The sequence below is a fragment of the Hippocampus guttulatus genome, chromosome 6 (assembly GCF_054856545.1).
Source record: "Hippocampus guttulatus isolate MCC_2025c chromosome 6, RoL_Hgut_1.0, whole genome shotgun sequence".
Taxonomy (NCBI): Eukaryota; Metazoa; Chordata; class Actinopteri; order Syngnathiformes; family Syngnathidae; genus Hippocampus; species Hippocampus guttulatus.
This window is the reverse complement of record NC_141266.1, coordinates 22,160,127-22,175,312: the sequence shown is the minus strand read 5'-3', so window position 1 is coordinate 22,175,312 and position 15,186 is coordinate 22,160,127. Positions and strand designations below refer to the sequence as shown.

At 47.0% G+C, this 15,186-nt stretch overlaps 1 protein-coding gene across 5 annotated transcripts in view; it reads right to left on the bottom strand.

The window, feature by feature from the left end:
* The window catches only part of cadm4 (cell adhesion molecule 4), a 166,721-nt gene that overhangs the window by 25,893 nt on the left and 125,642 nt on the right, over positions 1-15,186 (bottom strand). For 3 of the 5 annotated variants that reach the window (XM_086113715.1, XM_086113713.1, XM_086113716.1), the window contains exons 1-2: positions 13,968-15,011; positions 4,448-4,594 (exon numbers count right to left, since the gene is read on the bottom strand). In XM_086113715.1, coding sequence (XP_085969841.1) covers positions 4,448-4,594; positions 13,968-14,073 — 253 coding nt within the window. In that variant the 5' untranslated portion in view covers positions 14,074-15,011. Of the gene's footprint in view, positions 1-4,447; positions 4,595-10,509; positions 10,602-13,967; positions 15,012-15,186 lie in introns of those variants that run through there. The other 2 variants (XM_086113717.1, XM_086113714.1) reach the window with 2 other exon arrangements.

Genomic DNA, 15,186 nt, shown 5'->3' with positions numbered 1-15,186 from the left:
GAAACTAATTTATGATATGAATGTTAATGATGTGACAGAATTTCTGCTCCTTTCTTGGCTATCGTGCCACTGTTGGCTTGCCTTCGTTACAGCTAACTGTGGGAAGCTAACTGCCCCCGCGACTTTGCTCATGAAGAAAATGTACAGCGCGGGATTCCCCTGGGTTGCTTGGCAACGCTACTGATCGACTGTTCATCGCAGTTGGCGGCCATTTTTGGGGAAATGGTTCAAACGACCTGCCGTGACAACGTACAGATTCGCTATTTCCCTCGGGGTAAATTGTAACGAGGTTTGACTGTATTTTGTTTCCAGCTATCAACTGCACTGATTCCGTATGGGATGTAGCTACACCACAGCTGTCAAATCCAGGTGCGGAGAGTAAAAAACATGCCATATTTCGGCTTTAGACAAAGGTGCTTCGACTCAACTGGGTCCTGGGGAGCTCGTTTACCTGCTGGCGGAGTGGAAGCATCTGTGGCTCAGGGCAAACAACGACAGGGATTTGAACCTGGATTCAACATCTCGGAACTACCGGCTCTTAGATCGGTGATTCGGTTGAAATTGAATTTTAATGTAGACAACCCCAAATTCAAAGGAAACGGCACAACACGCTAATTTTCTCCCATAGTACTCCCCAGCTCTGCGCAAAGAAGGAAGAACACAGAATGCGGGACATGACGATTGAACGTAGCGGACGCAGCTCACAGCAACCTGCCTTACACACCTGACAGTGTAGACACAAGTCAGATGAGGGGTTAACGGTTTTTATGACACAGTGGACTTAACTGGGTGGCTTGTTGGAAACATTGCAGCCCCCATCGCTACACTAAATGGCAACTGAATGTCACACCGCCACCCGAGTCCAAGTTGGTCTTTATGGTCCGGCCTCATTTGCATGCAGGGCAGTGGCCATTTGGTCAGCTCCACCACATTGTGGCAGCAATTTGCCCCTCATCTCTCATAAAATAAAATAAAAACGTCACGACCACTGTTCGGGGGCTCGCTTGTAAAATAGGTCTAATTTAATGCTCTTATTTGGACAGTGAGACACACTCGGGGGGGGGGGGGGGGGTTGCTGCGGCAGATGGACAGGAGGAAGAGTCGTACATTGAGCGATGGACTCGTACGGAAACCGTACACGTCGTCAGACAAATTTCCCAACGAGGCTCGTTCATGCTCATGTGGAAGCGGCATCAATTTCCATCCTTTCCCTCGCCTCATCTTGGCCAACCTTCTCTTCTTAAGTCCTTTATGACCCTTGCTCGCTTTGATGGGCTTCATCCTCCATCCAACACGCCCAAAGGTTTCAAGTCCACACGCCACGGGGGGGGGGGGGGGGTAAACACACGGCTCAGCTGTCCTGATATACTTCACGGTACTTCGCCATCAGGTGGGCGAGCGCCGACGTTGTAAGTCCCCCCCCCGCCACACAGCTGCCACCTCGACTCCTGAAGTGGCTCCAGTCGTACCACATGAACGGGACGCTAACGATGAACAAGTCAAAGCTGCTCTTGCAACACGGGTAATCGTTGAAGATTAACACAGGCGAGGGGAATGTCCATTTAAGCCCTCTTCATCAGAGGGTTTAATGTCTGGCATTCATGTTCTTGTGCTGAGAGTCTTCACGATTAATTCACTTAACCGCCACATTACCGGCAAGGGTGTCTATCTACTTAGTCAAACGAACACGCTGCAAATGCTGGAATGAGACGGAAAGTGGGAGAGGCCATGAACTTGAACACATCGCGAAAGGCGATGCAGTGCAGTGCACTCAACTTCGGCAGCTTTCCTTTCTCGGCAGGGTTTGCATCTGGGCTGGATGAGTCTAATGCACGTTATTTTGGAGTCCGCTCGTCCTCCGTCAAGCGCCTCCAGTTGGTCCAAAATACTGACGCTCACCTCCCAACTGGTACGTATAAGAGGGAGCACATAACCTCAATTCAGGCTTCCCTTCACTGGCTTCCAGTAAATTTGTGAAGTTCATTTTGAGATACTTTTATTTGTATTCAAATGGCCTCGTCCCAGGTTACCTCTCTGACTTCCTCCGGCCCTCCGTACAGGCCCTGTGCCTCAGGTACGCACATTTGTGTACCAAACATTTTGAAGCTTGCTTTTAGCCACAGTAATACTGCTCAGATTTTCTTGGACAGAAGAGATGGACTTGCGTAACTGTTTGATGCTTTGGGCTTAGCGTAGTCGAAGACCCAAGTTGGACAGAGCCGCTGTCAACATCGGAGTTTACGACGGACACTTTGCGCTTTTTTTTTTTTTTTTTTTTTTAAGCTAAACAGACTTTCGTAAGGCAGAGTTGCGCAGTTGTTTGACATACTCAACATTTCATTCTCTTTGTTTCAAGTTTAATTTGACAGTAAACCTAAACTGGAAATGAAAATAAACAGCTTGAAGTCTCTTTTTCTTTTTTCTTTTTTTTTTAAAGAACATTTCACAATCTGCCAAACTGTGAAGTGAGTCGAGTTTACTCAGCCGCCATATCTTGAAAAACTCCTCAGCCGGGTCATTCGTATATCTCACGGCACCACTGCATTTCCAATTAAATTTGTTCAAATTTAAATTGTTACAATGTCCACCGATAGACAATGGACTGCCCGGCAACATCCGTCCATTTTCTGATTCGCTTTATCCTCACAAGGGTCGCAGGGCGTGCTGGAGCCTATCTCAGCCGTCTTAGGGCGGTAGGCGGGGGACACCCTGAACCGGTTGCCACCAAATCGCAAGACACACAGAGACCAACAATCATCTACGGTTTCAATCACACCGAGAGACAATTTCGAGTGTTCAATCAGCCTGCCATGCATGTTTTTGGAAATGTGGGAGGCAACCGGAGTACCCGGAGAAAACCCACGGAGGCCCGGGGAGAACATGCAAACTCCACGCCGGGCTCGGCCCCACGACCTCCACGCAGGGCAACATAATGTCAAATAATATCACGTAACAATACGCAGCACCACACTACATAGTGAAGCACAAGTTAGCATGGCGCAATGGCTCATAATGCCGCACAACATAAATTTAGAACACAACAACATAAGGCAACGCAACATTCTTTGGCGATGTAACATGGAACGTAACACGACGAGATGCGGTACAAGCTAAGTTTATTTATTCATTTAAACTGCTCCAATATTGGGTTCGGCTAAGGGTTTGCCAAACCCGAACCTTAACCGCCAGCGCCCCCGTAATTCGACAGCGCACAACGCAGAGCCATTCCTTTCACTTTTTTGGGACAATTCCGCCACCTTTTCAGGACAAATGCACGTTCATTTCGCGATTGAATTACGGCTCTGTGTTCAAAACAAAAACTCACTCGAGAAAGGACTTAACGACATCAAGAACACTTGTCGGAAAGTTTGCCTCAAGCCGAAATGACAAACACCAACGGTGATACAAATGTAGTCAATTTGCAGATGAAAGATTATTTTAATAGAATCAATCTCCCAAATGACATTTAATATTAAGCGGTAATGTTAGCTCATTTCCTCCTCGCACGCGTTGCTCCGAGGCGACATTAGCTTGCTGAGAAGAAGTGATTAAAAAAGGGGGAAAAGTGCTGTTTACCGAGCCCAAGGCTCTTGGCTGAACTCGAACGGCGGTCACATCACAATTTGAGCACAACAGCAAGTCCGCGCTCGAATAAAGAGCTGCAGCGCGTCTCCCGACTCATCATTGGGGGTTAACGGTGCAGGGACCGTCCTTTTAAAAGCAGTCACATAGTTTGGCTGGGAAATAAAACAGTCACCTCAATTAACTCGTTGGTTATCTTTTTAATGAGGAATAAGCTCAAATGGCAACGCGAAGCCATTTGCATCAACATGTGCACGCGGTGGAACGCACAACTGCCGCAGATGCGGACTGTTAAAGAAGTGCAAACTGAATTGGAGGGTGATTATTTATGTGTTTATTTTAATGTGCAACTCGCTTCATGGAGAAGGATGAAAGCGGACGGGATTGTGCTCGTTTGAATTCTAGGGCAGAGGAAAAGTCAAATTCAAAGGAGCAAGAGAAAAAGAATTCATCAAAAAAATCTGCGGGCTTCTTTGTAGTTCATTTAGAATGATGTCAAACATGATTCATTGATCCCTACAATTCTATTATTTGTGAGGCTGATTTCTTTTTCTTTTTTTTTTTTTGCCTGTGTCTTGATGAATTTGAGTTCATGTTACTTACAACAGTGACGACTGGAATGAGTTTTTCTCAATAAAGTATTAGTAGTAGTGGTAGTTTTTGTCAATAAAGTATTCCATTTTGACATCGCTATTTTAAAAAGGTTGTCGCTTGGAAATGGTAAGCAATAAATGCATACGGCAAATGTTGCATGGTGCAATTTTGCTACTTTGGCTTTAAAAGTGGTGAACATGCGTGTGTGTGTGTTTTTGAGTCACGGCCGCTGTGTTCCTTGAAGGCAGATGACATCCATGCAAATACACACCCCGCGTGCCGTTGAAGAAGAGCGTCTGGCGGCGCGGGTTCTGAATGACCACAATGGATCCATCGTAGTTCTGCAGGCGGCAGGAAATCTGGGCCGTGCCGCCCTCCAAGACGGTGACGTTCTCCGCCTGCACCGCCTGACAACACGCTGTAAGAGGAAAAAGAAGAGCAGGAAAAAAAAAAAGTTTACATCACAGTTCTTTTTTCATGCAACCTTTCAAAACAAAAAAAAAAACACTCGCCTTCTTCGGCTCTCAAGTTATTCATCATACAGAGCCGAGCATGAGGAAAGGATAGACGCAGCAAAAGAGACTGAGATATGCGTCTTTGGGTTCATAAGGAGGATCGTCAGAATAACAGGAAAATGTGCTAAGCCGTGCCATGAATAGCAAAAAATCTTGATTATTTTGTAATAATAATGACAATTTATAAACAAAATGGAATCTGCCTGGTTTTCCAATATTTTATAAATAAAAGGTGAAGCAATCCAAATGGGCCCTTGCATCCTTCTATATTTCTGTACTTGGCCCCTGGAAGGAAAAAAAAAGCTTGCCTAAGCATGTGTTGTTAAAATATGATTTGCGTATGTTTTTAAAAGCTATTTTTAAACCATTTTTTGCAATAGCATCTATTAAAGTAGGTCGCGCCTTAGCTGCAATGGGGAAATGCGGGTCATGAACTGACTTCAACGCACTTCTTTCATACTTCGTCTTGTGGCATCTTTCCACAAATAAAGAAAGAAAACATTTGAATAATGGCAGATCGTGAAATGGGAAGGTAAAGCCAGTCATATTTTCACATTCAAACACGCACACACACACACAAAACTATACAACGCAATCTGTTGCTAGGCAGCCAATTAATGACAGATGGCTATCGAAATGTCATGAAATTATCACACCAGTTTTGATGTGAAAGTCTTCCAGGAAAAATGTACTCCCCCCCCCCCCACCACCACCCCCACACACACTCACATCTCCCATGTTCCCCAATAAACTCCAAAAGTCCAACTCCATTTAGACGGCGACACGTCTCTTTGATGCCGAGTGAAGGAACGACGACACAGATTGATGACGGTTTGATCAGTGAATGCTCCTTGTTTGGTGTTACGGCCGTCGCGACCCCAGCCGAGAAATCCACCCACCCCTCCCAGCACAATGGATGCTGACCTCCGTAGTTGGACTTCAAAAGACGTGTTCAGAAATGTGTTTTCCAAGATCACCATCTTATAGAAAGCAAAAACGGACAATGCAGAGACTCAACTCGGAGGACAATATACCAACAAAGAAGCCCATCTCGACCAATTGACACCCACTCTAGCCACGATCAAGTCCATTCCAAATGCGTCGCTCTCTTTGGTGACACCATGACTTGCCATCTTGGTTGCAATAATTTTTCTAATGGCCGTTATTACTCATCGAGCGGGCACCCCGAAGTTGGGCCGCCATTGTTTGGAAAGGACATTAGCGTCGCCTGCTCCGCGTCTTGACAAGTTCAACGCCACGCGTCTCTTCTCCCATTAGTGACTTGTCACCATTCAGACAGAAGAGGGACTGCTGCACGTCTGCACGTAATGAGGAGGAAAGAGTCTCAAATCCGGGATGGAAATACAAACGGATTAGACGCTATAGAAGGCATTTTCCCGTAAATTAGTGCCACAACCTTAATAGCTGTTATGCGGCTGAGAAAATGAACACCCGCAGCCGCTGTATGAGAAAACGAAGGTGGACGTGCGCGACATGGATTTAGAATGCAAACATGTCATTATTCCATGAAACAACCGCCGGCATTCTATTTACGGTCCCATTAGCAAAATGATATGCCGTATTCTGTGCACTGATGCCATTTTTGAAAATTAACAACGAATGAAAAAAAGAAAAATGGTTGTCAGTGCGACTAGCATCTAAAACCTGTTGCAGTCACTGAGGCTCAGTTTATTTCAAGAGTATCCACAAAACACCATGAATGAAATTTTTTTACGCAAACAAAAATTTCTTAAACCACCCTACGGGACAAAGAATGAAGGAGGGATAACGACAAGGTGACCGGATGTGGATCATAAATTCAGGGCATGAATAACAAAGCGAAAGGGAAAACAAAACAAACTGCAACAGAGGACACATTTCCCGCATAAAGAAAAAACATTTATGAAAAAAATAAAAGCAGTCTGAAAATAAACAAAAAACAAAAGAAGCATGTCTGATGGGGTTAGCCAATTTCTTTTCCAATGGTGATGTAATCAGTTACATAGAACCAAATATAAACAAAAATAAGTGGAAATAAAATTTTACATTTATCTGAAAAAAAAGAAATGAAAAGACACGTTAACGAAAGTGATGAAGATTAGGTGGGAACTCCATATGAATTTTTTTTTAAATAAAAACTAAAAATATCAAAGTATATAATGTTGCCGGACAGATTTAAATTCTCTTTCCACTACAACATGCACAAAATCAAAACACAAATCTCTCGTAACATTAAAAAAAAAAAGAAAAATCAATTTTGAAAAAAACAACAACTTGAATCTCACAAACACAGGTGCAGCATGGAGGCGGAGCCAGAGACAATCAGCCAATCAGCCAGTTATAGAAAGCGGCGGCTGAGGGTGCAATAATGCAGCTGGTGGCCTGGTGACGCACGGCAGCGTGGCTAAAAGCGGCTGGCGCAGCACTTTAGTTTTACAGGCGGCGCGTCCAAATCAAACGTCGCCCGTTTGCGATCAGGCGCAAGCGAGAGATGGGCAGCGAGGGAAGAGAAGAAGAAGAAAAGATGGAGGGAAGCAACCCGTACGACACCAGCTATGAATCTGACGTCCGGTGAAATACACGCCTCTCGTAAAATATTGCACAAGCGGCAACATAAAAAGGAGAATGCCGAGCGGCGTCGATCGACCACGCTGGCGGCGCCGTCAATACGTTTTTCCCTCCGCCCAAGTGGGGGCAGTATTTTACAACCTCCCCCAATCCTCCGCCTGAAACGCTGGGCAAAAAAACAAAAAACAAAAAGGCTTTATTTACAGCAGCAACACATCCCAATTCTTTTCAAACACAACGTACTTTACTGCAGGTCATAACGTAGTGATGGCACTCAATACAACCTCCAGCAAGGCGAAAGAATTCAATCATCAGCAGCACGCTGGATTCTGTCTCACTGAATGATGGCTTTCATTTAAAAAAAAAAAAAAAAAAACGGCTATTATTCGCAGCCTGATAAACTAAAGAACATGCTCCCCCCCACCCCGAAAAAAGTGACAGACGTTTTAAAAACGGTGAATATATTTCATCGCGATACACATCCGACTCAACGACGTGCACTGACAATGAAAGCCATCTGATGTCATGACATACTGAAATGCTAATATTTGTCACTCTAGAACAGGGGTCAGCAACCTAAAATTTTGAAAGAGACATTTTGGATGAAAAACAAAACAAAAAACCAATATGTCTGGAGCCGCAAAAAATGAAAAGCCTTATAATGAAGGCAATACATGCCGTACGTTAGCCCACTATCAAAATGACTACGTTGGCTACAAATACACAACGAGCCTTCATGATTAAATGTTTTTTTCTTCTTCCCTGCAGTGGATCCTGTAGAGCAGGGCTGCCGAATCTTTTTTGGCCGAAGATCAACTTTTCGACCAACCCATCTCCCGCGATCGAGCCGTAACCGCACACGTGTGCATATGCACGCACTTATACACACATGCCATAATGACCAACAGCCACAACTAAGATGAACGGGGCATTGGACGCACATTTGCAGTGTGTTAACTATCGTAGCGGAAGTATACCGTTTAAAAATGCTCCCTCCAGATTCCCATTCGTTGCCAGTATCCTCGGTGAATTGCATATGATGTATGCCGTTTTTTTTTTGTTGTTGTTGTTTTTTTTTAAACAACAGTTGCCTCACTGGCATGCTGCCCTGCTACAGTAACAGAAACGTGTGTCGCAGGCTATGACGCAAATCATTGACAGAAATGTTGACATTTACTATTTATTCGACACATTTTTACAGCATTATAAAACGTTAAGAATGTTTGTCCCATGTTTGTCCTCCTCCAGAAACCATATTTTTAAAAATATATATATATTTCGCTCCCCCATCTTTTTCCCTTTTCAAACATTTTGGAAAACGCTCCAGGGAGCCACTAGGTCGGCGCTAATGAGCCGCATGCGGGTTGCCGACCCCCGCTCTAGAATGACAATTTTGGATCGTAGATGATTATTTTTTTTTTAATAACCATTTCCCAAATATCTCTAATAAGCTTTCGTCAAACTACCCCAAGGATCAATCTTAATCACAAGTGTAAGTAATTCCTTGACGAGGCCCAGACGCCATGCAACCATTTCCTTCTCCCCCCGCTCATGTAATGTTGAACGGGTGTCTCCAAATAAAATTCCAACACACAAAACTTGTGTTTGGGTCTTTCATACAACAAATAGGGTAGGAACAGCAATGCCGCCTTGTACCGCCGTCTCCCGTGGGATCACAAAGAATATATCGCTATAACTTGACACGCACTATTTCTTATCTCGCTAATCAGTAATCTGTGCATTTAGCAAAACTCTGTGCCATTTACTTTTTGGCTTTGATGTGGTGTTTCTCCTCACTACATTACAGATAAGAGATGGCCAGGGGGAGGAGGGGGGAGGAGGAGGAGGGGAGGGGAGGGGGGTGGTCCAGATTTGGGAGGCGGCCAGCTGGACCGTTCAGTGTCGGTAAATTGTAGACGCCGTCTCCCGAGTCAGCCAGCTGAGTGGCCGCCCAGCTCCATCCTTGAGAGTGCGTCACCATAGGAGATGTGCAGTGTCAGTGCGCCCCAAATGAACCCTTGTGCATCCTTGAGGAAAGGGAGGGGGCACGTTTCCCCCCCCCCCCTACACTACCGCTACCTATTCATTATCTCTCATTATCTTTTCCCACTGGAGGGCGGCCAGGAACTCGTGTCGCCTCGGCGGGCGGGCGGAGGATTTACAAGAGAATCGATGCAGAGGGGATGACAATGCGAGACCCTTTGCGTTATTTTCCACTCCTCATTCCAAACAATAACAGCGTCTCGTCAGTCTCACGGTGGGGTCACCCATCCCAACGTCCCATTTTCCCATCACCCCTCAGCGATGCCAGCCACTTTTCTGCGGCGCGCAGGGGGGGGGGGGGGCGGACGTGTGTGCCGGCGGGGGCGCAAAATGAACGCCTGCTGCAGGTTAATGACAGTTTACTTTTCCACGCAGAGAGTTGCGCAGCCTCATCTCCCGTCTAAAATTATCATGCCATCTCTCGTCTCGCTTTCTTTCCTTTGGGGAGAATCTGCCAATCAAATGCAGAGCAAAGAAAGGTGGTGTGGAGAGGAGGGGGGGGGGGGGCAACGCTTCCCCTATAAATAAAACATCATCCTGAGCACATTTTCATTCTTTTGTCGTCCTCTCTGCTCACCTCGCTGCCACCTAATCCGCCAACATCAACCGTACTTTCATCTCAATTTCCTCCATTAAAAGGCCCTCAAAACATTTGATGGTCAAAAGTATCGAGACGGCTGGATGTAGTGGAATGAGGCGAGCCTTCTCGGTCTAAAAATGGGCACAGGTATTTTCCCCAAGCCCAAAAAGTCAACAATGAATCGAAAACAGTCATGGCATCGCTGCTAAGCTTTTCAAAATGACCCGACAGACAATGAGAAGTTAAAAACATATGAACTCGCTTCCGCTTTTTGGGAGCTACAAAAGTTTCCATTCTTTTGGGAAAACCTTTTATATTCGTCCCGAAAGGAAATCAAAAGAAACAATTTTGCCGAAAGTATGAAAGCACTTGGGAAACAGACAATGGAGCCAGTTCCTTCTTTCAAAGCGACAGCTGGAAAGAGCTTTGACAAGAGTTTGAGTGGGCAGCATGGCCACATCCAGTTCAAAAATAAAAAATATGAAGGAAACTTGTGGATAGCAGTAGTGGGCTAGAAGGCCATGATACCTCCTTTATATCGTCAGTTAAAATGGAGAGACCCCCCCTCCCCCAAAAAAAGGATTTGGTAGAGAGGAAATTGGTTGATGAGAAAAGTTTGGGGGATACCTGTCACGTTGCAAGGTGGTGGTGGACCCCAAAAAGCAGGCAGGAGGAAGGAGCCGGGTGTAATTGATGAATTGTATTAAAACAGAGAAAACTAAATCCTAAACAAACAAAGTCCTGAAAACAAAACGAATACAAAGTATCAAACAAAACCATGACTGAAGCAAAAAAAAAAAAAAAAAAAATTCCAAATAACCGAAACAAGACCGGAACAAACATGACAGCAGCGAACGCACCAACAATGACCCGACACTGAATGGTCGTGCCGGGAGTCCTTTTAAATGGCAAACGACATAACGAGCAACAGGTGTGCAGCTGCAGGGAGAAGCCTACAGTGCCACCTGTTGGTCACAAACAGAATCATGACAATAGCGAGCCTTAGCGGGAGGCTGACGTTGAAAATAAGGATTTGGCTCCTCCTGTTGGAGCGACATCAGCTTCTATTCTTTTGAAAGACGCGTGAGCAATGAGAACAATCATTTGAATTCGGTGTGGGGCAGACATCTAAAACGGGCTTGGATCTGGCATCCCTGATTTCGAGTGGTCAGAGATAAAAGAAGTCGCCCGGACATTTTCCAAGCCGAGAACGTCCATCCTGATGCTGAGCCTTATTCCTCCGAGGTTCATCTTGTGATGCGCTAAAACGTTTGCAACGCTCCCCCTGCGGTCTCCTCGCGCCGTTTCCTCATTATCCGTCCCCCATTTTCTTTTGCACAAAAGCCTCCCTTCTCGCCTGCACCACCCTCCCTTCGCCCTTGCTCATTTTTTTTGGGGGGGGGGGTGGGAAAGCGCTGGACCAAGTGGGAATCATTGCCAGCCTTGTACTCCCCCCCCCCCACCCCACCCCACGCGTCTGCTAAATGTGATTTGTTCTGCAGCTCAAGTCTGCGGCATAATCGCAGCGCTTCCACAGCGAGCCGGGAGAGCGGAAGGAAGCAGCGCAGAGCAGCGAGCGGGACGAGAGGACGGGACAAAATGAGTGAAGAGTGGATATCTTGCTTTTTTTTTTTTTTTTTTTTTACCCGCCACCCCGTCCCGCTTTCATCTTCTGCTCTGCTTTGGCCTATTTTAATTGGCAGTGGCTCAGCTTTTCTCTCGCACTCCCTCCCTCGGCTTGTTTTTACTTCTTTCTTCCCCGTCTTAATCTGCGACCAGCACAACCTCTCCAAACTCTCCAACTCCAGGAGGACGGCAAAGCTAATCAACTGAATCAGCATCAAATTGTGCCGGCTCACTCCGTGACCCCTCATTCAAAGCATCTTCATTTATTTGGTCTCATAACTCGCCATAGTTCCTCTTTATCATCTGACCTTTCACCCCCCCCCCAACCCCCCCATCCTTGAAATTCCCAATTAGCTTCCCGCCCCTATTTGCCACCTTCCTCGCAGCTTCCCATGTTGACCTTCCAGTCTTTTGCTTCTCCAGCCCGGCGGCGTTTCAAAGGCAGCCTCCATTCCTTGGTCCCCCCCGATCCCATTACCCCTCTTCGCCCTTCGCAAACCAGCCTCCCCGTTTGTCTGGCCCGGCATCCGCCGCTCAGTCACACATCCAACGAGCCGGCAAAAAAATCCGCCGTTTCCGTCTTTTGTCCAAAATATCCATCCGTCCATTTTCCGATCTACTTTATCCTCACAATGGGGGTGCCGGAGCCTATCCCAGCCGTCTTCGGGCAGTAGACGGGGGACACCCTGAACCGGTTGCCAGCCAACCGCAGGCCACACACAGACGATCAAGCCTCCGCACTCCCACACGCACACCTTGGGACAATTTAGAGTGTTCCATTAACCAGGGATGGCAATGGCTAGTGATGAAAAAAAGCGGAAAGGGGCGTGGCCTGGACCCGGCGACCAATCGCAACAAGTAAGACATCATACACGTCCAATCGCAGGGTTGTTTATAATCGGAAGATTTAAAGACTGATCGGGAGAGCTCGTGATAACTCGACGATAAGGTACCTGAACCCCCCATAAAATTTTCTCAACGGATTTAGACGATTCACAAAAATGATCATTTAAAAAATAAAAAGGCGGATTTACGCGTATCCGCGGAAAATTGCCATCCCTGATTTAACCTGCTGTGCACGTTTTTGGAACCTGAGAGGAAATCGGAGAACCCGGAGAAAAGCCCCACGCAGGCACGGGGGGAACACAGACAACTCCCCACAGGGAGGCCGGAGCCAGAATCAAACCCTGCGCCTCTGCACTGTGAGGTCAACGCGCGAACCACCGAGCCGCCCTCGTCCATAATAGTTCCATGCTATTTTTTTTTCTTTCGACTTCAGTTCCGCCGAGTATGTCTTCAGGTTTCTTTTGTTCAACTCGAGAGCAGTTTCGGATTTACAACGACGACCTGACTTGAGTCCCACTCGACATGAATCGTAACACAGCATTAACATTGTGCGATAGCATTCCAAAAATGCCTTTTGCACAAATGGAGTTTTGTTTTCCGCGCGCCCGTTTGAAGGGCAAAAAAAACACAAAGCTGGCATTTTGGCAACAAGTGAACACTTCTGCCGAGGGACTGCCGAGACGTAGCGGCCGGCGCCCGACACGGCTCCATCCGTACAACATTAGACAGTGTCCTTCTGTTGATTGTATTTGCCGAGGACACAGAAGTCGTCGGGAAGACGCTCGGGCGGGGGGGACGGCGCCTGCGCTTGTTTACCCGCGAGGAGGAGCTGCTGCGTTCACGGCGGAAAGAATCGGCGCAGGTATTAATAGCGTGTTGGAACGCCGCCACTCATTTTTGACGCCTGTCAAAACTTCTCGTCGGGCGAGGCCCTCATCCTCCTCGATCTTTCTTCCTTTCAAGCTCCCTTTCCCAGTTCAACATGTTCTGCGTATGCCGGGCAAAATGCCTGCCGGCACTGTATCGTATTATCTTTTTTTTTTTTTTCTGTTTTCATTTCCGACTGCCTCCCTCCTCCGTCGTCTTTTCACCCCTCTGGGGCATGCGCCGCCGTCCTAATATTGGCTCTTTTTCTAATCCTAGTTGAAGTGTAATTACTGACAGCTTCAACATTTCAGACGAGACGCATATTTCATCACGATCGTGCTTTTCCTTTCGATGATTTCGATTTTTTTTTTCTTGTGTTTCTTTTACTTTGGGCCTTTTGCTGCACCATTAGCTCGCATTTGAATGTTTCCATACCTTTTCATTATCAACATCTCAAGGCACACCACAAAACAAAGAAAAGTAACTGGAAGAGCAGATGAGCTTGATCAAGAACTGTTTGGGCGCAAGTTGCGCACAAACTGAGGCAAATCGCAGCTCGGTGCCGGCGGTAATTATTACACGTTCTCCACTCCGATACAAGCCGCGCTTTAATACGGATCGAACGTGTACGTGCAAGCATTACGCTCCCGCTCCCTCCGGCTTGTTTGCCACGTAATGACTCCCTGCGGAATCGATACCGCACGTCTCCTTTAATAGGGATGCATGTGTGTGCGTGTGGGACTTACGAGCAAAGCCCAGAAGGAGCGGGACCAGGACCAGGCTGCGCGGGGACAGCGAGAGGGAACTCGGGCGGCGGGGGCGGCAGAAGACAGAGCTCCAAGCGGGCCTCATTGTGTATTGACGTGCACTTTCGAATCAATGGCTCCTTTGTGACCCTGCCTGCCTTACTGAAGACTAATAAGTCGACACAAAAAAAAAAAAAACAACAACCCCAAAACAAAACAAAAAAAAAAAACACTAATTTGCGCTCAACAGCAATGCCGGGCTGTGGAAAGTTCACCGCCAGGAGGTAAGAGTGAAGCGCTTTAATGATGACCTTCTACTACTTAGCACACGTTGGAAGAACGGAGGAGCTTGACGATAACAACGCAGCTTGGGCCGACCTGATTGATTTATTTTATTTTTCTTTTGCGAGAGACAAGTGACTTATACGGCATTCCGTCGTAACTCATACTGTAAACTCCGGTGCAACCTGCGCTGAGCTAGTTGTGAGCGCCCGGGAAACATAAAAAAAACCCCAAAAAACATCCCAGCTGAGGCAGGTTTCTTATCTCGGTAGACGATGCCCGCATGCAAACTTTAGAAGCGCAGATGAATGCATCGTAGCGCCCCGGAGGACTGGAGAATCTGGGGCAACAATCAACACGCCGCGTTTTTCCAAACGAAGCCCGCGAGAACCTGCTGGCGTTCCTTGGAGGCAGCTAACCTGAACGGCCGCCTCTCCGGAGACACGCCGTCTCTCCGCAGTTCATCTGCGGGGAACGCGGGGGTAAATAAAATCCGATTCGAGGTTGAAGAGCAGAAGCCTCCCGAGGTGCCTTTTGCAAAATTTGTCCGAGTCGGCGGAATGAACACAAGCCGTCAAATGTAATCTACCTGGAAACCTGGAAGTACGGATTTTGGACTTTTTCCGGTCGTGTGAGCGCCACTGCGCACCTCACCGAGCACGACTCACTGAGGGATGAAGCCTTAGTACCCCGAACACGGCCCGTACCGTCCTGCTGCGCATGCCGCCGCAAACACAACGAGCTCGAACAGCCTACGGCTCGTCCAACGTGGAAAAAAAATACCCCCCCCCCCACCCCCTCCCAGTTGATCGCCACCGATCTGACTTCAACAACGCTGATTCGCAACGAAAAGAAAACCTTCAGATTGATCTCCTGAAATGTTTTTTCCCGCTCTTTCCTCCAATCTGCCCGTCCACCCGGGCAGTCGCTTCTTCTC